Source organism: Lontra canadensis, unplaced genomic scaffold, assembly GCF_010015895.1.
Source record: "Lontra canadensis isolate GAN:19392208 unplaced genomic scaffold, GSC_riverotter_1.0 scaffold8, whole genome shotgun sequence".
Classification (NCBI taxonomy): Eukaryota; Metazoa; Chordata; class Mammalia; order Carnivora; family Mustelidae; genus Lontra; species Lontra canadensis.
In genome coordinates, this window is record NW_022631002.1 from 3,410,517 (window position 1) to 3,433,963 (window position 23,447).

The 23,447-nt window shown below is 60.7% G+C and overlaps 1 protein-coding gene across 4 annotated transcripts in view; it reads right to left on the reverse strand.

Moving 5' to 3' along the window:
* The window catches only part of GSE1 (Gse1 coiled-coil protein), a 387,016-nt gene that overhangs the window by 163,198 nt on the left and 200,371 nt on the right, over positions 1–23,447 (reverse strand). The window contains exon 1 of one of the 4 annotated variants that reach the window (XM_032853823.1): positions 5,426–5,492. The exons of the other annotated variants lie outside the window; for them this stretch is intronic. Coding sequence (XP_032709714.1) covers positions 5,426–5,468 — 43 coding nt within the window. The 5' untranslated portion in view covers positions 5,469–5,492. Of the gene's footprint in view, positions 1–5,425; positions 5,493–23,447 lie in introns of those variants that run through there. 4 annotated transcript variants of the gene reach the window in all.

Genomic DNA, 23,447 nt, shown 5'->3' on the forward strand with positions numbered 1-23,447 from the left:
GCCGAGCACCCCAGCATGCGGGGCTGAGGGTGCAGGGCTGTCAGGAAAGGCAAGGGAGACAGCTGCCCCGCTGGCCTCACAGGCCCTTGCAAGCCCGCTGGACCCGTTCCAGCACGTTCTGGGAGCTGGGAACACAGCGGAGAGCAGACCAGCTGGCTCAGGTTGCCGGCCTCCCAGGAGGGGGTGAAACGGATAAATAACCACACAATATGGACGGGGCTCCTGCTGGGTGGACCTCAGCTCCCAAAAGCCACGTGCCTCACCCAAGAGTGAGGCCAACGCCGGGGGGGGGGGGGGGGGGGGGCGGGGTCGGGGGGGGGGGGGGGGACGACGACCTGGGGGCAGAGGGAGCGGCAGCGTCTCAGGCCGGGGATGACTGAGAGTGACAATCCTCTGCACCGCCCCCTGCCATTGGAGACGACGGCGAGGACAGGGTCCCAGGGCACCCCACAACCTGGCCAGAGTCTCGGACAGGAAAGGCCCAGGTGCCCCTCTCCACCGCAGTGGAGTCCTCACCTCCACAGTGACAAGTGACGGCTAAGGTGTCTAGTGGGGCCAGGGCTGGCCTTGGAGCACTCGAGTCAGACTGGGGAGGCCTTCCTGTCAGACCGGCCTGTTTCTCCCGCCTGAGATGGGGACCCGAGACAGTGACGTCCCAGCCTCCTGGGTCCCTGAAGCCAGGGCCGTCTGTACACTCAGCCACCCCACAATCCTGGGGGCCTCAGTCTGCGACGAGTACTGGAAGGTATTCCCAACCACTTCGTATTTTTAAAATATATAAAAGGAAGGGAATGAGAATATATGTGTGTCCTGGGGCTGCAGTAAAAAATAACCACAAACTTGGCGGCTTAAAACAACAGAATTTACTCTCCCACTTCTGGAGGCCAGAAGTCTGAGATCCAGGTGTGGGCAGGATGGAGCTTCCGCCAGAGGCTCTGGGGAGGGGAGCTCCTTCCCGCCCCTTAGAGCTCCTGGGGCTCCAGGTCCTTGTCTGGAGCCCCGTCCCCACCTGGCCTCCTCCCTGTCCCCTTTCTTATAAGGACACCGGTCACGGGACTTCAGGCCATCCTGACCTGGAACGATCCTATCTCCAATCCTTCACTGCGTATTTCCAAATAAGGTGCCATCCTGGGGTTCTGGGTAGACATGACTTTCGGGGGACACTATTCCCCCAGTAATGATCACCAACAAGGTCACCAGCCCCCCAATGCTGGCATTACTCCATTTCCTTCCAGAGCTCAGACTCTCAGACATCAAGAGAAAAGACGGCCACTCTTGCCAACTTCTGTTGCCAGTGACCCCTGGCGGGGGGACACACAGCAGCCCTCCCTATCCCAGGGCTCTCCGAGATGAGGTGCGGCCTGAGGCCGGGGTCCTCACCTGCCCTCCCAATCTGAGTCAGTCACTGAGCCCCAGGAAGCAAGGACCCAAGAAGCTGGGCCTGCCCTTCCTTGCCCAGTGAGACAGAGGCCTAAGAAGCCAAGTGCTTGCCCGAGGTCACACATTCGCTTCCAGATTCTTCCCTGCTGCACCAGGTCCATCTCCCCATGCTCGTGGTACAAGGATCCCTATGTTCATACACATCAGAGACCCCCCCAGGTGAGAGGCAGCCCACCAGGAGGGCCTATCAAGAGTTTCCAGGGGGGCAGTGGTGCCCAGAAGGCTGGGAAGTCAGGCAAAAAGGTGGAGGGTGCACTTGAAAGGCCAAGGGTCACTAAAAACAAGGGGATGGGCCAAGAGAGAACCGAACATGGAGCCGGTGGGCATCCAACCCCAGCCCCTTCCACGCCCATCTTCCAGCCCCCCATGTCCCTTAAGGTGCTAAGAATTTCTCTGGGACCCACGTTCAAGGAGCACTAACATTTACTAGGTTCTCTCCAAGTCCCGAGTACCATTTCTACCCGTCAACCGCATAGCCCAACAGCCCTAGGAGCTACGAGGGGGTTCTGAGACATGTCTGCAAATTCTGTGACCCTCTTTCCATCTGGAGCTGAAATCTGTCCCTTCCCTTTGAACCTGGGTGGACTCTGGTGGCGGCCCCCAGAAGAGAAGGTAGCAGAAGCTACCACGTAGCTCTGAGGCTGGGTGAGCAAAGGCGGGGAATCCCAGCAGCTTCCCCGAGTCTGCAACCGCACACCGCGCCCAGGTTCACGGGCGAACTCCGTGCTGGTTGTTGCTTCAAGCAAGGGGTCGGGAGGGTCTCTGGCGTACCCACAGCTACCGGTGACAAGATGCTGCTTTACGATCTCCCGTCGTTGATGGAAGAAACAGACACAGAGTCTGTTTGAGTCTCGCTCAAAGGCACACAGCCAGTAAGGCAGATCCAGGAACCGAATCTTAGTCGTCGGCTCCAGACTGGCCCTCCTGCCCGGTAGGCCAGGTGATGCAGAGCCTCAGGGGCCTCAGGCTAATGACCAAGGGTCTAGCCTTCCCAGGTGGCAGCCACAACCTCAGCTGAGCCCTGGACCAACGGGAGAACCACAGGGTTCAGACGGCCCCTGCCAGCCCCAGGACTCTGCTTTAGGAACACCCCAAAGACCAAGGCTGCATCCTGGCTTCCCCAGCTCTCACTCCAACACGCAAGGACAGAGCCCCCAAGGGCCCAGCCACTTGCAGACTGGCAGGCAGCTGGGGGGCCCCAACCTGGCTTTGGGGGCAATCCACCCCACACCCTCTCAACAATGGACCACGGGGCCCACGTGGCATTCCCCAGAGCTGTCTGGATGCGAGCCTGCCCTCAGGGCTCTGAGGAGGTGTCCCCAGAGAACCCGCATGGACGTCGGACATCACTCCAGCATTTGTCAAGGCCAAGCACATGGCATGAACACAGAGGGAGTGACAGGCCTGCCACAAAACAGTCGCCCTCTGTTCACTCAATAAGCCTTTATGGGACACCCATACACGCTCCACACCTTGGGGGGCTCTGAGGACAGAATGGAAAGGATCTTTCCTTGGGAAACCACTGCCTGAGAGGAGAAAGAAAACGGGCACAAAGCTATGCAGTCCCCAGAGGGAAAAGTATGGCTGCGAGGACAGAAGGAGGCAGGAGGGATGGCTTAAGGCTAGGCGGACACCGGAAGGCGTCTCAGAGGAGGTGGCATTCAAGGTGGCCTTAAGGTACAGGAGACTGCGGGAGGAGGTGAGAAGGGCGTTCCAGGAGGAAGACAAAGGAATACCAGCTGACCTTTATTTACCGGACAGCCTGCAGCTGCTCTTATTAACTGGCCTGGTATGTCTGTTTCTGGGAGGGCAGAACCACGCCCCTACTACAGGCAGAGACTACAGCACAGAGAGGTTAGGTCACCTGCCCGAAGTCATACAGCAAGGCCCTCCAGGGTCTGGCACGCAGCCCTTATGCTATGGGCCTCCAAGGTGGCCAAGCCACAGCAAGGACAGACACAGAGCTCAGCTGGCTGGGGACAGACTCTGATGGCAGGCGGGGGCAGGCCACAGAGCAGCCCTCACTCAGCCCCCAACAGAGGCTGCCCACTTGCTACAAACCAGGAGACTGATCTGTCCGGCCAGGGGCATGGTGCTGGGGTAGGACGGCCTGGCCTCCATCATCTCTCCCCTTACCACCTCACAAGCTGTGTGACCCTGAGTAGTGAGTTGAACCTCTCTGAGCCTCCTTTCCCTCAGCTGCAAATGCAAGAAGACACAAAGACAGTGCATGTTTCCTGAAGCTACCATGTGGCCAGGCGCCAGGAAAGGGTGGTTTCTGCGCATGCCCAGCCTGAGGTCCATGAGGGGCTGTTCTGAGATCCCGGGATGCTGACCCAGCCCTTCGCCACACAGGCTCCTTCCGCCAGCACTGTCCTCGCTGCCCCATAGCTGGGGTTCAGGAACAGGGCGGGGGTGGGGGAAAGGGGCCGTTGCAAGTCCCAAGAGGCTGGCTTGACACTGGCGTATGGGGAAGCCTGGGATCTGCCCACTGCCCCCTGGAGGCCAACACGCCAGGCCCCTGGTCCTAGGGAAACTGGGCGCCTTTGACCTGGCCAAGGGCACACAGCTGGTCTGGGGCCTGCTGGGTCTCCTGAGGTCCCATGGCCCCGGGAGGAAGGGCCAGCAGAGGGGAGAGCTGTTCAGACACTAAGAGGGAGTTTGGTAGGCTCATTTCTCGGAGAGGAAAGGAGCCTCGTCCACCTTGGTCTGAGCTGCTGCCCCGCCCCACACCCCCCGCCCGCCCCGGGGAGCACTGGAAACCACCTAAGCCGACATCTGATGGATGGGGATTTGTTTTAAGCTCTTTCTACCCACTGGACTATAATCACCAACTGTTCACGACCTCTCCACAAGCGATTCCTGCCCCCCTCTGAGTTTTCAAAAGGCAAAAAAGCTTTAAAAGCTGCAGTTCAAACAGGCAAAGACGCCCACTGGAGGAGATGCAGGGCTGGAAGGAGGAGGGGGCTGGGGAGACCCCCACCCCCTGCTGTGTGAGCCAGGGGCTGGGGTGAGAGGAGGGGCACCCTGGGGCCAGGCAGCTTCCACTAGCCACCGCACTCCCCTCCCACTGGCTCACCTAGAAGAGGAGGCCATCAGGGGAGGCACCTGGAGGTCGAGATGCCCCACCTGTCACAGGCGCCGAGAGCTGAGTGATGCCATCATCCCACCTGCTGTCACCCTACCCGAAGCAACCTCAGTAACCCGAGTTCCTGTCCACAGCCACTTTCTCGCCATCACCCTGCTCCACCTGCCTCTCCAGCCACCAAACTGGGGGCTGGGCCTGCCTGCCCAATGCCACCTTCCCACCATGGGCCTGTAGGGGTGCCCCCTGGGCCTCCAAGTCGTGCTCAGAGGACTCCCTGACATCTGTGACCCTCCTGCGGCCTCACTAGCACACCAGCCATCAGGGGTCACAGCCCTGCCCACTGGGATGGGCCGAGAGGGGCACAGGGTGACCCTACTGCAGCTTGGGAAGGGGGCAAGTTGTGCCAAAACAGAACTGAAGCCACACAGCCCTCTCTTGGTCCCCAGCTGTGTGCAAGAGGGGGAGACCCCCCCCATTGTGCTCCTGGATCTGGTTTCCCGTAGGCACAAAGGGGACCAGCCAGGGCTGACGGCTGGCAGCCCAGCTTGCTAACTAGCGTGATAAGGCAGGCCCCTGGACAGCCCTAAGGCTGGTGCAGGCCTGCGGATCTCGCCTGGACAAAATCTGGGGATTCTCCACGCTTCTCATGTCCCAGACCCCAGACCGGCCAGATCAGCAAGCAGATGGGGCTTTTCTACTTTAAAAAAATAAATCGATTGGCTTCTTTTCAGAGTTGACAGGATGAGGAGGCAGCGGGAGGCATCCCTGGGGAGCATGTGCAAGAGCCTGGAGGTAATCGGGGTCGCAGGGCCAGGCGGGGTGGGCGGTGCGCCCCAGAAAGTTCCACCCCGGACCCTCCCCCTGTCCCTCCCCGCGGGCGGCAAGCCCAGCACTTACTGAGGTTCTGAAGCAGGTTCGACCAGGTCTTCATGCCGAGCATGGTGTCGGGGGACTCTAGGAGGGGCTTCCCGGCATAGCGGGCGGCGTGGGCGCGGGGGGCGGGGGGTCACCGAGCTTCGGGGGGAGCCGGGGCGCGCCGTGCGCTCCTCCTGCCCGCAGCGCGCCGGGGGCTCCAAACCCGGGAGGTGCCAAGGGGATCAGCGGGTCACAGGACTGCCAGGGATGTCCCCAGAAGGGAGCAGGGAACCGGGGAGGACGGGTGGAGCCCCGGGACTCCTAGGGGGCGTCAGAAGCAGCGGGGGGCGTCCGCCAGCCTCGCGCGCCCCATGCGCCCTCGTCTGCCTGCTGCAGGGACCCGGGGGAGGTGCCGTGGCGCCCGGGGGGCCAGAACAGCTGGTCACGCGGCCCCCGGGAGCGCCCCGCGCCCTCTCGCCCGCGCCCCTGCCGGAGGCTTCACGCACCACCAGCCGTGGCTGCGCGGCCGCCTCGCAGCCACCATTTTATTCCCTTCCCGCTCGGCCGGGGCCGCGCGCCTCCTCCCCGCCACCTCCCGCGCGCCGCGGCGCCCCCGTCGTCCTCCCCCCTCGCGGCGGCCCCGCCCGCTCCCCGGGCAGCCCCCGCTCCCCTGCACTTGATAACGCGCTTGTCAAGACTGCTGAGTTGTTCCTGACCTCTCCCCCGCCGCTGCTAATTAAGGCTCCGCCGTGACAGTTCAAGTGCCGAGCATCAAGTTTGCAGAACCAAAGCCTCTAATTGGGGCCGCTTTTCATTTCTCCATCCCGCGGGCTGGGGCTCCCCAGACCCGGGCACTGGCGCATTTTCCTTTTGTATTTTTCATCAGTGAGAAGGAGGGGGTGGGGGGACGGGCACCGGGAGAGGAGGGCAGGCAAACAACCAAAAGGCTAGGGGTGGGGGGCCCTCCTCCGCCCTCCACTCCTCAGCCAGCCGCCGCAGGACACCTCCCTCTGGACCCACCCGACACCTCTCCTGACCCAGGGTCACTGAGCTCCCCGACTTAGGGCTGCAAGGAGCCCAGATCCCCCCGCAGGAGGCGACTGCAGGGGCAGCCCCTGCCCCCTCCCCCGTCCCCCCTCTCCAACGCGGGGTGCGGCCGGGAGAGGCGGCCTCTGGGGTGGGGGTGCCAGGAGCCCTAGGTGCCCAAGACCCTGCTGAGCGCTCAGCTTAAGGCGGCCTTGCCACGCCCCCTCCCCGACGGAGAGGTGTGTTCCTTTACGCCCCAGCTCCCTCCCCGGGGCTGCCGGCCTTTCCTTTCCAGATAAGTGCTGGCGAGCATCGGAGCTCTTAGTGACTCTTCAAGCTGCCTTTCTCCTCCAACGCCTACTAAATCAAGCCGGCGCTGAGAGCCACCGGCTGGGAGGAGCGCAGGGAGGAGGGGCGGGCTGCAGGCAGGCTCTCCAGGGCTGGCAGAGGGGTGGGGGTGGGGGGCTGGGATAAAGTCACAGGGGAGGAGGTGGGGGAGGCCAGCAGCAGGCCCAGACCACAGGACTGGAGAGGAGAGAGGGGAGGGCAGCGGGGAGGGAACCCAGCGGGAGGCACTGGAGGTCCTAGCCTGGGCCTTTCTGCTCAGAATCCTGGAGCCTCCCGCCACAAGGGGCTCCCGGAAACGCGGCCGGCGGTTCCCACACTTGCCTGAGCCTCACAATTCCAGGTGATTCTAATTAAACTGGGAGGCATTACTTGGAGCCGGCACCCAGGTGATTCTTACCATGACTCAAGTTTGAGAAACAGTCTACCCCAGGGGGTCTCAAACGCTGCAGCATATTAGAACCACCTGGGGCAATTTTACCCCCCAACACCCCCCCCACCCCCCCACTCCCGTTTGTCTGGGCCTCACCCAGACCAATGACATCAACCTCTGGGCGCAGACCCAGGCATCATTAAAGTGCCCAGGGGATTCCCGAATGCAGTCGGGGTAAAGAGCCATTGTTCTAGTGAGCGGTTCTCAGTGTGTGGGGGGGTGTTCTGTCCCCCCCAGGGTATATTTGGCAAGGTCTACTGACTTCAGTGGTTGTCACAACTGGGGGGGGGGGCGGCCCACCGAAGGAACCGCCAGCCCCCAAAATCTGCAGGGCCCAGATGTAGGAACCTGGGCCACGCCAGTCCCCGGAGCAGGAAAAAGGCCCTTGGAAGCGCTCTCCCAAGAAAGCCCCGCTCAGCACGGGACTCAGCAGCCTCCCAGTGGGTTCCTGGCTCTCCCTCCCACCCTGGAGCCCCTCCTCCCCAGGAGGCTGGCATCAAGCTGGGTGGAAATCTCCTAAGGGCCGGCCCTGGGCAAGCCCCGCCCCATCTGTCAGCAGACCCCGACCCCTTACACACTTGCTGACCACACGCACCCACCCTCCAGCGGACTCTCCCCACCACCCGATTTCCTCAGCTCATTTCCCATCACAGTCCCAGGTTCTGGAATGTTCCTTGGTTTGTGGCCATCTTCCTGAAAGTTCAGGGGTGCAGGACCACGACTGTGCATGTGTCCCACCTCTCAGGGTTCCACAGAGGACATCCCTGACTCTTCACCAGTCAGGTTACCCATCCTCTGCTTGTTTGCTTTTTTGAAACTAAACGCTGGCCTTTAGCTACCTGCACTGCTTTTGATCAAGCGGTTGTTCAGCAAATTAGCCAACAACTCGGTTTCCGGTGTAGTCTGGTGTCCCTCCCTTGTGTGTGGGTGTCTGTGGGACGGTGGTTCTCCTCTCTGCCAGACATGCCAATCAGCTGGAGAGTCTGAGAAGCACCGGGCGGGGCCCCACTGCCAACAGAGACATCGGAGTCTCTGGGGACGGGGCCCACCCGTGTTTCTACCACGCTGTGTTTCTGGATTTCAGGTGGTTCTAGTGTGTAGCCAAGACTGAGAGGAGCCGCTATAAGCATTAGGGACACACACTGTCCCCCACCAGCCTGGCTGACCTTGAACACACTTGGGTTTTCAGGTGACACTGGTTGTAGGGAAGTATTTTTCTTATCTGGTGCTGGGGCATGGGCTGGGTGCAGCCTGTGTCTCCCTAAAGGTCAGACAGAACTCCCGGCAGCCAGGACAGCACCCACCACCACCAAGGCCACCCTCGCCTTGTTGCTGGCAAGAGAGGCGCCCTGGCTTATCCCCAAGAGCACCCACGGGGAAAGCCAGCCAGGAACTAGGAGAAGGTGCATCCTGTGGGAGGTCCTGGAAGCCCCTTCGCTTCATCCCACTGGGAAGAGATCATGGGAACTATGGGGGCTGGTGCCTGGTGGGAACTCTTTGAGAAGCTCCTGGGAGGAGAGAGGAGTGTAGGCTCCAACTGCACCATTAGCTCACTGTGTGAGCTTGGGCAAAGTGCCCTCTTCTGTAGAGGACGGTAAACATTTCCTTAGCTGTGCATATGGCCAAGTATATAACACATGGGCAAAGGGACCAACCCAGGCAGTGGAAATGAGTATGCTGCTCTCTCTGGGGGAAAGGACTCCTGCGTGGTACTAGATTTGTGCTCTGAGCCCCTAGCAGCCAAATGGGGGTGGTGATGATGGAACTCAGTGGGAGCCCAGGGAATAGTGTGGCTAAGCACAGTTGTCCAGGTTGTTCACTGCACAAGAGCCCTTAGATGAAATGGCACATGGGAGCTGAAACTCAGCCCTCACCCTGCTCATCAACATTCACCTTAGCACCTGTTATGTCTGCTTAGAGGAGACATGTTACCTGTATGGGCTGGTCACGGTGCTGCTGGAAAGGCCTGCTGCTTCCCAAATCCTGACCGCCTTTTTCTAAATCCCTTTCCGAGAAACAGTCTTCCCTCCCTCTCTGAGAGCCCTGACTGGAAAGACGGCCACCCAGGAAGGACACAGGCTCTGAAAACCATGCGAAGGGGTAAATGATGGGACATTCACCTGTTCTGGGTACAGGTGTAATCAGAACAAAAGAGGGAACAAGGCGGTGTTCAGGGTGGGCATGGCTAACACCCTGCGTACACTCTGCCTGCCTCCTGCCTTGGTCCCCATGCCATGTTCAGGGTGAACGAGTGCAGGCATCACCAGAAACCACCAACCAGAGGCGCCTGGGTGGCTCAGTCATTAAGTGTCTGCCTTGGGCTCAGGTCCTGATCCCAGAACCTGATCTCAGGATTCTGGGATCAGGCCCCGCATCGGGCTCCCTGCTCAGCTGTAAGCCTGTTTCTCCTTCTCCCACTCCCCCTCCCTCACTGTCTCTCTGTCAAATAAATAAAATCTTTAAAAAAAAAAGAAAGAAAGAAACCACCAGCCGAGGAGACGGGGTGAGGTCACTCACACCAGAACCCCGGAAGCCTCCGGAACCCCCCCAGGCCTGAGGACTAAAACGACCCAGGCAAACCTGAGCACTGCCCAGCTTGGAGACACGACATGGTGCAGGGATATCCTCCTCTGTCCTGGGAGTGCATGACGCTGTGTCCACTCGGCCTCCAGAACTGGGCCAGGCACGCAGTGAGCTCAGCAGAAATGTCAGTCGCTCTTCTGCTGTTCTTGGCCGGTCTGGGGTCATAGTCTCTGTGCTCACATCAGCTCCCTCGCCCTGTCTGTCCCTCTGCCAGGCCGTGCTGAAGCCAGACACCTGGGGCTGAGGTGAACTCACCCTCGGTCTCATTCCTGGGGCGTGTGGCCCTCGCTGCTCCGCTGCCAGGGAGCTCCTAGGACAGCTCCTGTCCGTGCCTTGATCCTGCTCCCACATGCCAAGAGCTTAGGACTCCCAGGTCCTGGCGGTTGACACGTTTCATAGGCGTGAGAGACAGATCAGACAGAGGAGAAGCTGCGATGACCTGTTTCTTCTTCCCAAGTCAGAGTTGGCCTCCCCCTGGGGCTGTCAGATTCCTGGGATGGGTGGCCAGGCCCACAGGGGAGGGCCCTGGGCTCAGATCCTTCCCCAGGATTCCATGAGCCCAGAAGGAGGAGGCAGCCACAGGCTTTCACGTGGGAAGAGACCTCTTGGGGTGGGCTGGCCTGGGCCCCTGCTTCTGGGTTCAGGATGGAGATTCACACTCTCCTCCTCCCGACCCCTTGTCTGGCCCACTCTGGGGGCCTGACCTTTTCCAGGTAAGCCCACAGGGCCTCTAACCACTTTCTCCTCTCCCCACCCTATCTGTCTGCTGGCCATCCGATCCCAGCAGCCCTGGGGCCGACCAGCTGCCCTTTCTGGGGGACGGCAAAGAGTAGGGGACGTAGGAGCCTGCTGGCTCACCTCCTCAGCCATCCCGGGCTGGCAGCAAGCCTAGGACACCAACTTCTGAGGCTCATTTACCGGAAGATGTCTTAGGGCCCAACTGGCAGTTGCTCCAACTGCAGAAGCCCCGGTCAGCTTTTCTGGGTGCCACGTCACCTCTGGGAGGGGCTCCTTGTGATTCAGCGGGAACAGGCCTGTTTCTGTCCTCATGTGGCATATGGTGGAGTGATAGAGTCTCCCTTTTTTTTTTTTAATTTATTTATCTGACAGACAGAGATCACAAGCAGGCAGAGCGGCAGGCAGAGGGAGAGGGGGAAGCAGGCCTCCTGCTGAGCAGAGAGCCCGATGTGGGGCTCGATCCCAGGACCCTGGGATCATGACCTGAGCCGAAGGCAGAGGCTCCAACCCACTGAGCCACCCAGGCGCCCCTCCCCCCCCCTTTTTTTTTTTTTTTAAAGATTTATTTATTTTTGAGTGGAAGAGAGAGCGAGCGCAGGCCAAGGGATGGGCGGCGGGAGAGAGAATCCTGGAGGAGACTCCGAGCTGAGTGGTGAGCCCAACGAGGGGCTCTCAACCCCAGGACCCTGAGATCTTGACCAGAGCTGAAATCAAGAGTGGGCTGCTAACAACTGAGCCTCCCCAAACAACCCCCCAGCAAAATCCTTTTCTTTTTGTTTAAGAGGGTTTTCTCTTTTTTTTTTTTTTTTTAAGATTTTATTTATTTATTTGACAGAGATCACAAGTAGGCAGAGTAACAGGCAGAGAGAGAGAAGAGGAAGCAGGCTCCCTGCCGAGCAGAGAGCCTGATGCGGGGCTCGATCCCAGGACCCTGGGATCATGACCTGAGCCAAAGGCAGAGGCCTTAACCCACTGAGCCACCCAGGCGCCCCAGCAAAATCTTTTGAAAGCACAGCTTGCCCGTAGTCTCTCCTAAAGGGGGATCCAGGCCTGCTTCTCCTGTTCAGGGCCCCCGTGCTCACCAGCTGCACCATTCCCTACCTGTGGATGCTGGACTAGTCTTTTTTTTTTTTTTTTAAAGATTTTATTTATTTATTTGACAGACAGACATCACAAGGAGGCAGAGAGGCAGGCAGAGGGGGAAGCAGGCTCCCCGCTGAGCAGAGAGCCCGATGCGGGGGTTGGATCCCAGGACCTTGGGATCATGACCTGAGCCGAAGGCAGAGGCTTAACCTACTGAGCCACCCAGGCGCCCCTGGACTAGTCGTCTTAAACACCACTTGGCTGCCGTGAGTCCTTACGCACACGCGCGCACACGTGCACACACACAGTGAGGCAGGAGAAAGACCAGCCTTTCCTCCATGGCACTGTGAAAGGGGTGGCTGTACGTGGCTGGGAGTGTGGCCACCAGGAGTGTGGAAATTCTAGAGCACAGTGGGAAGCAGAGGGTGGCACGGATGGCTGAGTCCCACCTCCGAGCCCTTTGTCTCGGAATCCCTCCCTCCTGACCCCACCTCCCCTGGGCCTGCTCCCCCAGCGCCGAAGCTGGACTGCAAGTGTGCTGGCCCAGTGTACTGCCCGTAACACCATGGAATGGGCACGCAGCGCCCGTCAGCACACCACCTGCCCTCTGGGGACCCTCCTCTAGGCCATGACTGTGTTCATTCAGGGAGATGCCCAGCTCTTCTGGACCAGGCCAGAGGGAGGAGCCGTGGCAGGAGGGCAAGCAGGCACCCAGGTTCAAATCCTGCCCAGGTAAATCATTAGCTTCTCTTGGCGTTGGGTTCCTCCTCTGGAAGATGGGAACACCACCACCACCTTCTCCCAGGATTATAGTGGGGATGAGCCAAGTTCATGCGTATTTGGGAATGACTCTCAAAGAGTCAAGGCCTGACTCTAAGGGGGCCCTGGAAGGGAAGGGCGTTGCAGCCCAAGGTGGGGGCGGGGGACAGGACTCAGCGGTGAGCTGCCCAGGAAGGTGTCCAGGCTTCAGATGGGGGTTCCTGGGGCTGCCTTGAGAGTTCTGAGGGGCAAGACGGCTTTGGAGAGGGGCGTGGAGCAGGTGGGGCTGGCACTGGCCTTCCTTGGTCACATGAGCATCTGGGAGGTCTTTCCAGACTAGGGTGGAATGCGACCTTCCCCTGCAGATGGAGAAACTGAGGCTGGGAGGGCAAAGCGCATGGGTGGGGTCACTCCCAGGAAAGGGGAGGGCCGCCCCTTACCCAGCCCCCTGGGCTCTGGACCCCAGACTAGGCACTGTCCCATCTGAGCCTGGCCTTGGGGGCTGTCTCCTGGGCTGAGGGACACAGGCCCACCCCAGCCCTCAGCAGCATCTGATGTCACCCCTGGGTCACCACCTGATGGGACCTGCCCCACCCCCACCCACAGACTTCCCCCTAATTAAGGGGGTCCAGCCCTCAGCAAGCAGCCCCATGGCCCCTACCACTGCACGCACGGCTGGCGCTGGGCTGCCCTGAGACCTCTCTGTTCCTGATGAACCACACTTCTCAAACACCTGTCGCACCCAGTGCCCAGCCTTCTTGAGTGCACCCACTCACATGGCGCCCCGCACAGCCTCCAACAAGGCACGGTGGGAAAGGAGGGGGGCCGAGGGCTTGGCCAGCTGGCCTGGGATCCCCTGGCCCCTGGTATCTTCACTGTAGAGCTCCCCAGAGCAGCTCCCTTCACAACCCCATCAGTTGTGCTGACACAAAAATCTAGACCCCTTGCCCAGCATGGGAACAGAAAGTGTGCTTTGGGGTTGGTAACCCACTGCCCCCGTTTAACAGAGGAGATCTGTGCCTTATCACAGGGCCTGCGCTGGGGTCTGTGTCTGTGCCGGTATGCCCAGGACGGAGCCGCCAGGGATGGGGCACCTCTTGGGTGGGGAGCACGTAGGCAAGGGGGGGGGTCACTACTGCCAAAACACACTCCCAGGGCAGGCAAGCTCCCCGGCCCAGACTCTTGGTGCTCCCAGGGAGGGGGTGGAGGAAAGAGCAGCCCCCAAGCCCCCAGGCAGGGGCCCCCCTACGAGCGGGACGTCTGGCAGAAAGGAGGTGCTCAATCAATGTTTGTTAACAAAGTAAACCGGGAGAGAAAACGCCGACAGCCTGCCTAGAAAAGACACCCAGAGTCCCGCCCACCAGATGTTTTTCTCTGGCAATGTCTCCAGTGAGGGTCCCTGGGCTCGGATCCTTCTCCAGGATTCCGGGAGCTGTAAGGGGGAGACAACCACAAGCTCTCGCGTGGGAACAGCCTGTGCCCATAGGAGCCGGGGGAGTCCAAGAAGGAAGGCAGCACCAGATCTGGGATTTTAGAAGGATCCCTGTGCTCTAGACCAGGGGCTGTCAGTCACACTCACCTGGGGGAGCTTTGAAAGATCCCAGGGGCCTGGCAACAGTCCCAGATCAGCTGCTCAGAACCCCCGCACGAGAGGGCCTGGTGGCAGCCTCCTTAACATCTTGTGGCGATGCCCTCCTGAGCCTCGAGGCCAGGGCTGGGAGCTCCAGAGGCAGGGGAGAGGTGGGCGGCCGGAGCGGGAACACGCCGGGCCTGGCCAGGCCAGGCTCACCACCCCGGCCCCTCTAGCATGTCCCAGCTCGTGAAAGTTGGGGAAATAAACCAACCGCCACACGGGCGAGGCCATCAAGCTCCACCAAATTAGGGATGTCGAGTCAGACAGCTTGACTCTCGAGACATAATCAGTTTAATTGCAAGGCCTTGGCTCGGGCCAGGGTGGCAAACTGCTCCCGCACTCCCATCCGTTTTATTAAATTCCAATTACTTGCGCTGGCCACGAGTCTCCAGTGGGGACAACGAGGCAGCTTCAGCCAAGGTCGGACCCAGTGCCGGGAGATGCCGGGTCGTGGGGGGCAGACACCCCTGGCTCAGGGCACGCGGGGCCCGGGCTCTCCGGGGACTATAAACAGGGAGGAGGCTGGCAGGAAAGGGCCCATTCCACGGCCTCTCACACTGCGTGGCACATGGGGAGGAGGCTGGCGATGTGAACCTGGGCACCGTCTGTTGGAGGGGACGGGAGTAATGAATGCCACGGACTTTCTAGGAGGCTTGTGGGTTGCTGCTGTGGACGGAACACTTGTGAGCCCGCACATCTCCCTGCTGAACTCTCGGGGGCCCCTGGTGTGACACGGTGTGGAGGTGGGGCCTTGGGGAGGGGAGTCGGCTGGATGAGGTCATGGGGGTGGGGCCCCCTAGGGGATAGGTGTCCTTATGGACAGAGGGAGGGAGACACAAGTCACAGGCAGACCCCCTGCCTGCAGGCACGAACTGGACTATCACCGGGGACTGCGTCCGCCCGCGCCTTGATCCCGGCCTTCTGGCCTCTCCACGTCTGCCCAGCATGTGGCCTTCCGTCACAGCAGCCCCAGTGGCGAAGGGGCCCAAAGTAAACGCCCTGATGTCCGTCGATGGGCAGCAAGGGGACCAGCCCGTGTCTGGGCACCCACACCACGGGCCACCACAGACCACCCCTCAGCCCGCACGACACTCCCAGCAGCTGGGTGGGGGGCAGTCTCAGCAACAAGGGAAGCAGCTGTGGAAGTCCTTCTACCCGACGCTTCTGACTACAGGACATACTCCATGACATACCGGCAAAGCTATGGGGACCGAAAACAGATCTGTGCTTCCAGGAACGGGAGAGAGTGGGGACAGGGGAGTGGCAGCAAGGGAACAGGACAGAACCGTGTCATCATCAGATCTGGCAAGGGATTCTTCTCATCCAAGCCCTGCATTTCACGGGAAGCAGGATCAGAGGGGTTAAGCCGTGGCGCTCAGGTCCCACAGCGAGGCAGAGCCAGGCCCGCTGGCCCAGAGCTCTCACCCGCAAGCACCCTGGGGCTGCGTCCGCAGAGGAGCCGTGTGTTTGCTGAGCGCCTCTCCGCTGGGCAGAACACAAGGCAGTCGGGTGTTCTGAGCTTTGCCCCCGGAGGAGCTGGGAGAAGTCACGCTCAGCTCCCACTGCCGTCAATGCTTACTGTGTGGGCTTTACAGAAACCGGCTTCTCAGGGGACCCTGTGCCAAGGGTGGCGTGGCAGGGCCTGGATCTGGAAGCCAGGCCTCTTCCGGCCCCAGGCCCCAGCTCTCCTAGCCACCCCAGGCTTTGTTGTTCCAGGCCCTTCCAGGCCCAGCAGCATCCAGAAACGTCGGTTACGGTTACGCCACAACAGCTTCCTGGCGCCCCCTGCGTGCCTCAGATGTGCTCCGCGGCGGGGGCCCTGAGCCAACATGCTGCCACTAGGTGAATCGGGCCGTTAGAGTCACAAAGACCAATTAAAACGAGAGGAAAAACAGCCTCCCCATCTCCCAGAGCACCCCGGCCAGCTGCTCCCACTCCCACCTCGCCGGCCCCACGAGGCTGCTCCGGGCGCGGTTTCCAGCCTGCTCCCTCCGCACCCGGGCCACCTGCCCCTGACAGCGTCAATATTGATGCCCCCCCTGCCAGGCGCCCGCTTTGGAGGGGGAGGGTGGGGGGGGGTCGAGGAGCGGGGGAAGGGCACCGGGAGACGCGAACAGCTCCCGGATTTTCGACTCAATGGCTTCGAGGAGAGATGAGAAATTGCCTTTCTGACCTAAAACCGGAGTTCACAGCTGCACTTCATTACGGACTCCTCCAGGAGGCCCTGGGAGAGACGCGGCTCGGGAAGGGCTCACCTGTTAGCAGCAGCTGTGCCTGCCTCTCGCACGAGCACGTTGGTGGTTTCCTGCCCGGGGCGGCACGGGGCAGGCTGCCAGTGGTGCCCCCAAAGCCCCCCTCCTCCGCCAGTTTGCATGAACTCGGCGGTGGAGGGAGAAAGAGGCACCAGATCAGCGAGCAGGAGGGGGAAGAAACAGCCCCAGGTCTGGGTCTCACGCTCTTTAGAAGGCACCAGAAGGCAAGGGGTGCATGTTTCCTCTGGGGTCCCACCTCATTTCTCCGGTCTCATGCCCCCATCACTGGGCAAACATGAGCATGGCAGGCACCCAGAGCATCTCCAGGTATACAGTAAGTGCTCAGTAAGTGCTCTCTTCCTTCCTCCTGTGCCGCTGGCCTCTCTGTGCTTCTGAGATGCCACTGTGCAGCATCTGACAGTCACGGAAAGGGCACAGGCTCCAGAGGACCAGGGGCTCTCTACTCTGGCCACACATGAGAATCCCATCTGTGGAGCTTACGGAAAGACCCAGAAACTCGCTGCAGGACCCCTGAGGCCGAGCCCAGGTGTGTTTCCAAAACTCCCGAACGCACGGTGGGGCTGAGACGCTCAGACTCGAATCATTCTGACCTTTTTTTTTTTTTTTTTAAAGATTTTATTTATTTATTTGACAGACAGAGATCACAAGTAGGCAGAGAAGCAGGCAGAGAGGGAGAGAGAGGAGGAAGCAGGCTCCCCGCCGAGCAGAGAGCCCGATGCGGCGCTCGATCCCAGGTCCCTGGGATCATGACCTGAGCCGAAGGCAGAGGCTTTAACCCACTGAACCACCCAGGCGCCCCTGACCTGACTTTTGATGTGTGAACATCCCTTTCTAAAGAAGGCCGCGGCCAAGGCAGGAGTGAAGGAGCCCGGAGCCGGCTAGGGAAGGAGCACCGGGCTTTGGAGCCGGCCTGGGAAGGAGCGCCGGGCTTTGGAGCCGGCCTCTCCAACCGCGGAGCAACCCTGCCCTCGCCTGCCAGCTACGCTCCTCCCTCTGCCGCGAAGACTTGCACTCAGGTCCCCAGCGCTGGGACGTGCCGGCCTCAGGGTACCAGGCTCTGCTCCCCGAGTCTGCCCCAGCAGGAGAGAGCACGTCAGCCTGGCCGTGAGAAGCAGTGTGACAGCATGCACGTCCCTTCTCTGGAACTTTGCTGACCATGCTGAGTCCTGGCTGGGTGCAGACCATTTCTGAGCTGTACCGGGGAAGCTTCGTCCCCTCCCGCCTCCTCCACGGTCGGGCCTCACACCTAAAGTCCTGTCTCATTGCATCTCGTGTGCACTGGCGAGCTCCTTAGGGTCGGGGCCGGGGGGATGGCATGGCAAGCCACTCTCTGCCGCTTGCACTATCTACAAGATGCTGTAAAAGCTCAAAGCCCCACAGAGCTTCAGCTGCCTCATCGGGGAAGCAGGAGGACGGCCAAGGCCCTGGGCTCATCGTGAAGCTAAAATGGGGAAACAGGCAATGGGGACAGCTGGTGGACCCCAAGCACCCCCACGTGCTGTCCTGAGTCTTGCACACCTGTGCAGCTGGTTCCCATAGCAGCCCATTTTCCGGATTGGAAAGCCAAGGTCTGTAGAAGCTGCTTGCCCAAGGTCAAGGAGTGACCTGAACTCTGAACTCACGAGCCCGCGCTCTTGGCCACTACACGCTCATGGGGGCCTCGTTCCAGTGGCTTCTCTCACCCCACACTCTTCTGCCACGGACACTGGTGTGGCCAGGCTGCAGGGGGTGAAGGAAGAGTCCTCTGGGGTGACAGGGGCATTCCCAGGACCCTGGGCCACCGAGGGGATGGAGGGGGACTGCACATTGCCACCGGTGTCCTCCACTGATGTCTGGGCTCAAAGCAGGCAAGGTGAGCCTGTCTTGCTTTTGTGGGGACAGAGAGGGGCCAAGGACGTGGGGTCCCAGAGAGAGGCAGAGTTGGGGACCCAGGGTGAGCAGCCCACACAGGGCCAGGCCCTGGAGTGGCCAACTCGTGTCCGGGCTGGAAAGAGAGGGCCAGTCTGGGGCACAGCGAGCACCTGATGCTGCAGGGAGGCTCTGGAAGGGGCTGCAGGTGGAGGGAAGAGGGTGCGCTAGAGCAAGCTGGATATCAGCAGAGAGAAAAGGAGGTCAGGCGAGCCCAGCAGAGGCCCAGGAGGAGGAGAAGCAGGACGGGCCTGGCAGCCCTCCAGGGGGCACAGGCGAGGGGACACCCAGTCTCGGAGAGGTGAGCTACCATGCACAGCGTCCCCGCCACCCCTCCCCTCTGTCCTGTCCACGTGTCTCCCAGGCTGAACTTCAGGCCACCAAGGCGGGGCATGCCGTGGGTGATGGGCCATCTGTGGAGGCGTCCTGCCCTGGGCCTACCTCCCCCCCCCCCCCGCCCCAGCCTGCTGCTCTTCTCACTCCTGCCCCTGCGGCCCTAGCACCTGAGCGTTGAAATGAAGAGCCACCGCCAAGACCACCAGCCACCATATACGCGCTCCTGCTGGGCGCCGGCTGTCAGCCCCAGAGCTTAAAGCAGCCCGTGTCCCTGGAGCCTCTCAACAGCGCCGAGAGGGAAGGTCTGATATCATCCCCGTTTGACAGCTGGGGAAACTGAGGCACGGAGCATGGCAGCCGCTGCTCAGGGTCTCACAGTCGGCCAGAGCCTCTACCCCGTGAGTGGGGGGTTGAAGAGGGGGTGCTGGCTTCCTGGGAGAGTCGGGGTCCTCCCGGGGGGAGCCTCCTCTCCCCTGAGCTGACCCCACGCAGCTCCCCGCGGCAGGATGCCAGGGCCAGGCGAGGCTCTCTGGAAGCAGCGCCGTCGCGATCGTGCCGTGACGGTGGCACAGACACCAGCAGCTAATGTTTACATCACGCGCCCCGTATGTACGCCGGGCGCTCTTCCAAACGCTACGCACACAGCCACTCCTCGCACAACCTCCCAAGCCCGCTCGCCGAGCGCCAGTATTTGCCCATTTCACAGATGGGGCTCTCGCAGCACAGAGAGGTTTGCGGGCCTGCCGGAGACGCACAGCCATCGGAGGTCAGCGCTGGTGGGGGGGATCCCGCGGGCCTGACCCGGGGGAAGCTGGGAGAGGGGCCCCCCAGCCCCGCAGAAACCCCGCAGGGCAGGGGTAGCGCCGCAGGGGTAGCTGTCCAGGCCTCCAGGGTGGGGGTGGGGCGGGGTAGGGGGGAGCTCTCCCTACTGCCAGGAGGGGACCGCTGCTGGCGCTCTCCCTGCGAGGCCAGGCCTTGCAAGGGAAGCAGAAATCTGTCGTTAACACGGTGCCAAACCCAAAGTGGCTGCTCCCAAACGGCAATCCAATAAAAGCGAGACGCGTCTATTTATCATCCTCGGGGCTTCTCATCGCGGCGCAGATGGCTGCTACCTTCGGAAGAATCAGCCGCTCGCTGCCAGCCGCCCGCCACGCAAAGCTTAGCTCAACAGAATCTGGGCCTGCACCTGTGCCGGGCCGTGAGCCTCGGCCACCCGGGCACGCAGGGTCCTCAGTCCCTCTCCTGCCCAGGACCCACACTCTGCACCCGCCACCCCCCCCACCACGTCTGCCGGTAGCGGCAGCCCCCTAGCAGCCAGGCCGGCCCTGCCTGGTGTGGACCCCCTAACAATGTGGAGGAGGCAGGTGCTCCCCGAAGGGAAGAGAAAGCAGCAAGGAGCCCCCGCGGGGAGCAGAAGGGGCAGCCCAGGGCCATGGGTGAACACTCGGTACCCCGTGCCTGGTGCTAGGCAGCTCAGCACAAGGAGGGGGCCCTGTGGGGCACCATCGTCGATGGGGGTGGCAGGGAGAGGAAGCCTGGGCAGATCGAGGGCCGGGCGTGCAGTAAAGCCAGCCAGCGAGCAGCCGCCCAGGGCATGCATGTAGCAGGGGGAGCCCACGGAATCACAAGCTGTCCCTGCCTCGCCATACTGACCACTGGCCGGGCCTCCTGAGCTGAGGTTCTAGAAAGCAAGCAGGCAGGAGGGGCACGGGTGGGACCTGGGTGGTGGGGGGTAGCCTTGAATCCGTCTGAGCCTCCATTCCTACACCTGAACTGTGGAGGCTGGGGTGAGAGGGAGGGGCGGGAGGCGGGAGGCTTCCCTCACCTGGCTGGACAGGAGCTCAGGCCTGGTGCCAGGTGCCCTTCCAGTCCCTCCCAGCTGCCACACGGGGACGTCCAGAGAAGGCAGCTCTTCTATCGACACAGAGACCTAGCCGTAGCGTGTGTGCATGTGTGAGCGCACACATGTCTCTGCGTGTGCATGCGCCTGTGCACACCTGTCTGCATGCGTGCACGTCTGTGCCCATGCGTGTGTGCACGGGCTGGAGGATTAGCCGCCCACCTCCAACCCACCAGCCTACAGACGTCCAGGAGACATGGGGGACCGGGGCCCTGTGAGCCACGACCTTTGCCCTTTGGGTTAGAGCCCAGGAAGGAGAACCACCACCAGAAGGTCCTTGGACTCCCCCAGCCCAGGTCTGCTGGCTGTTCCGGGTGTCTGCTCTCCAAATAAGCCAGACCCAGCAGCTGAAAAAGGAAGAGCCTTTTGCATCACGGGCCTAAGGGATCCAGCTGGCCGAGGGGCTGCTGATCTGAAAAAGGCAGCGAGCAACCTTCCAGACGTTTCTCTGGTCTCCCCTCCAGGGCTCAGGCCATCCCAGACCAAGTCCTTTTCAGCTCCGTGGACATATGCCCCTCCCCTTGCCTGGAGAACCCCTCCCTGTCCCCCAGACCCTGCCTGTCCCTTTTCCGGGGAGGAGCTCTGAGCCTCCTAAGGCTTATTTCTGGTTGCTACATTGTATGCGGGCATGATCACCTCCTCAGCAGGAGAGGAAGCCAAAGCTCAGAGAGGTAGGGGAACCCGGGCAAGGTCACCCAGCGTGATACTTTCCCTTTCCCGCTGGCTCTTCAGTCTTCCCGGACACAAGGGCTCCCCCTGCCCCAGCCTCTCCTGTGGGGAGGAAAGTTGTGGGGCCTCCAGGGTAGCCTGGCCCAACTGTCTTGTGCCCGGCTAGATTACAAACACCGACCTCATCGCTCCGTGCCTTCACCTCTAGGTTTTTCTCTTTGTTATAACACTTAAGTTTCTGCCCATGATAATAACGCGTAGCACACAGAAAGGTTCCCTGGGGCCAGATGCAGATCTAAGTACTTTACCTAGTATTTCCTTGGTCAGTCCTCCCAACAAGACCAGGAGGAAGGAAGGGACGGCTATCTTTATTTCACAGACAAGGAAGCAGCACAGAGAGGTGAAGACACTGGCCCCAGGTCACACAGCTGGAATCAGGACTGGAACTGGGAATCAAGCACCCCAGGTCACGGCTACCTGCCCCCTGCAACCTTCCCAGGGTGGAAGGGGGACAGGTAATATCAAGCCACTTGTCCCCTCAGAGTTCAAGGTGACCTGTCCTTGGTCCCCAGCGATGAAAGCTGCACCTTCTCCCCCCCCCAAAACAGATGTCCCATCTTCTCAGTGGGCAGGGTGGCCACTCCGAGGGCAGCCCCCCACCCTGTGGTGGGCAGCAACACACTGAGAATGGGGGGTACACAGGACTGAAGAGTGACCCCCCCAATTCCATCCACATGGAACCCCAGAAGGGGACTTTGGTTAGAAACAGAGTCTTTACACGTGTCCGTTCAGGATGTCAAGATGTGATCCACCCTGGTTTTAGGATGAGCCCTGAATCCAACGACTGGTATCCTCAGGACAGGAGAGGACAGAAAGACACTGACACCCGCCGGGAGAGGCCGCGTGAGAACAAAGGCAGAGTTGGGGGTGATGCAGCCACAAACCAGGGGACACCTGGAGCCACCAGAAGCTGGGAGAGACAGGAAGGACCCTTCCCTAGAACGCTGAGAAGGAACCAACCCTGCAGACCCCTTGGTTTTGGACTTCTGGCCTCCAGAGCCAAATGACGACACAGAGAAGAGATTTTTTATGTTAAGCAGCACATTTGTGATAACATGTTATGGCAGCCCCAGGACATTCCAGTGGGGGGCTGTCAGGGTGGCGACTGCCCAAAGTGGGGGCAGAGCGCTGCAGGGTCCACACCCTACCGGACAGGCCTCCAGACGGGGACCTCCTCCCCAGGGTGCCCTCTGGGTTCAAGGCAGTTGTGAAATCTGGGAGAACAGATAGGTCACACCCCTCTCCTGACTAGGAAATCCTAGACGAATCTTTGGCACCAGAGGCCGCACACCACCAGCCTCAGTTTACCTCTGCAGTTGGGTTCAGCTTCCTGCTTCCTGACTCACGAGCCACTCTGAACTGACTAATGAGTCCATCACAACGTCCGTCATGCATCCATGCAACAAACGCTTACTGACCATCTACAAAACACCTGCCCTCTGCCAGGTGCTGGGGAAACCCCAGAAAATATCGTAAAAGTTCGGCCCATACAGCATTGATGCTGAGACGGGGAAGCCAGATGGTGAACAAGCAGACCATCAAGGAATAGCATTTTGGCAACTGAAGACTCTAGGGGAAACGAAGCCAGAAGGGGTGTTTTAGGGAGGGTGGTTAGCAAAGGCCTCTGTGGGGAGATTATATTTGAACTGAGGCCTTAAACAAGGGTGGTACCAAGTCCTGCCATTATCAGGCAGAAGAGAGTACCAGGCTAGTAGAAGAGCAAGTGCAAAGGCCCTGCGGCAGAAACAAGATCTAGTGTTTGGGGGTGGGGGAAGGCAGTCAGTGGGGTTGCAGCAGAGGTTCCCCGCTGGGGGCAGTGTGGGGCATGGGACAGAGCTTTCAGAGTACAGGAGGCATTTAGGGTGGCCTAAGGAGCTGGGATTTTATTCCACCTTCATGGGGAGCTAGGTGGTTTTGTCTGAGTGAAATAGGCTCACTGATGTCCTAAAAGTATACCTCTGTGGCTGGGAGGAGAAAGGGTTCCGGGGTGGGAAGGGAGGTGGTGGCAGGTGGGAGAGGGGGTGGGGGGAATTAGCTCTGAAGTCCAGAGAGGGGGGGATCTATTCTCCACAGGCTGGGAAGCCCCGAAGGCCAGGGCCATCTGGGGGTGAACACATGTGTCTTCATGTGTGTGTGTCTGTGGGTCTATCTGCACACACGTGAGTATGCCCACACATGTCTGTGTTGGTGTGTGGAGCAGCGGGCATCTCGGGACCCAAAGGCTCATCAGATGCCCTGCCACCCCGCCACAGACCCAGAATTACCAAGTGCCTCAGCCTGGCGCATGGGGTGTGTGCGTGTTGGGGGCACACTCTCCC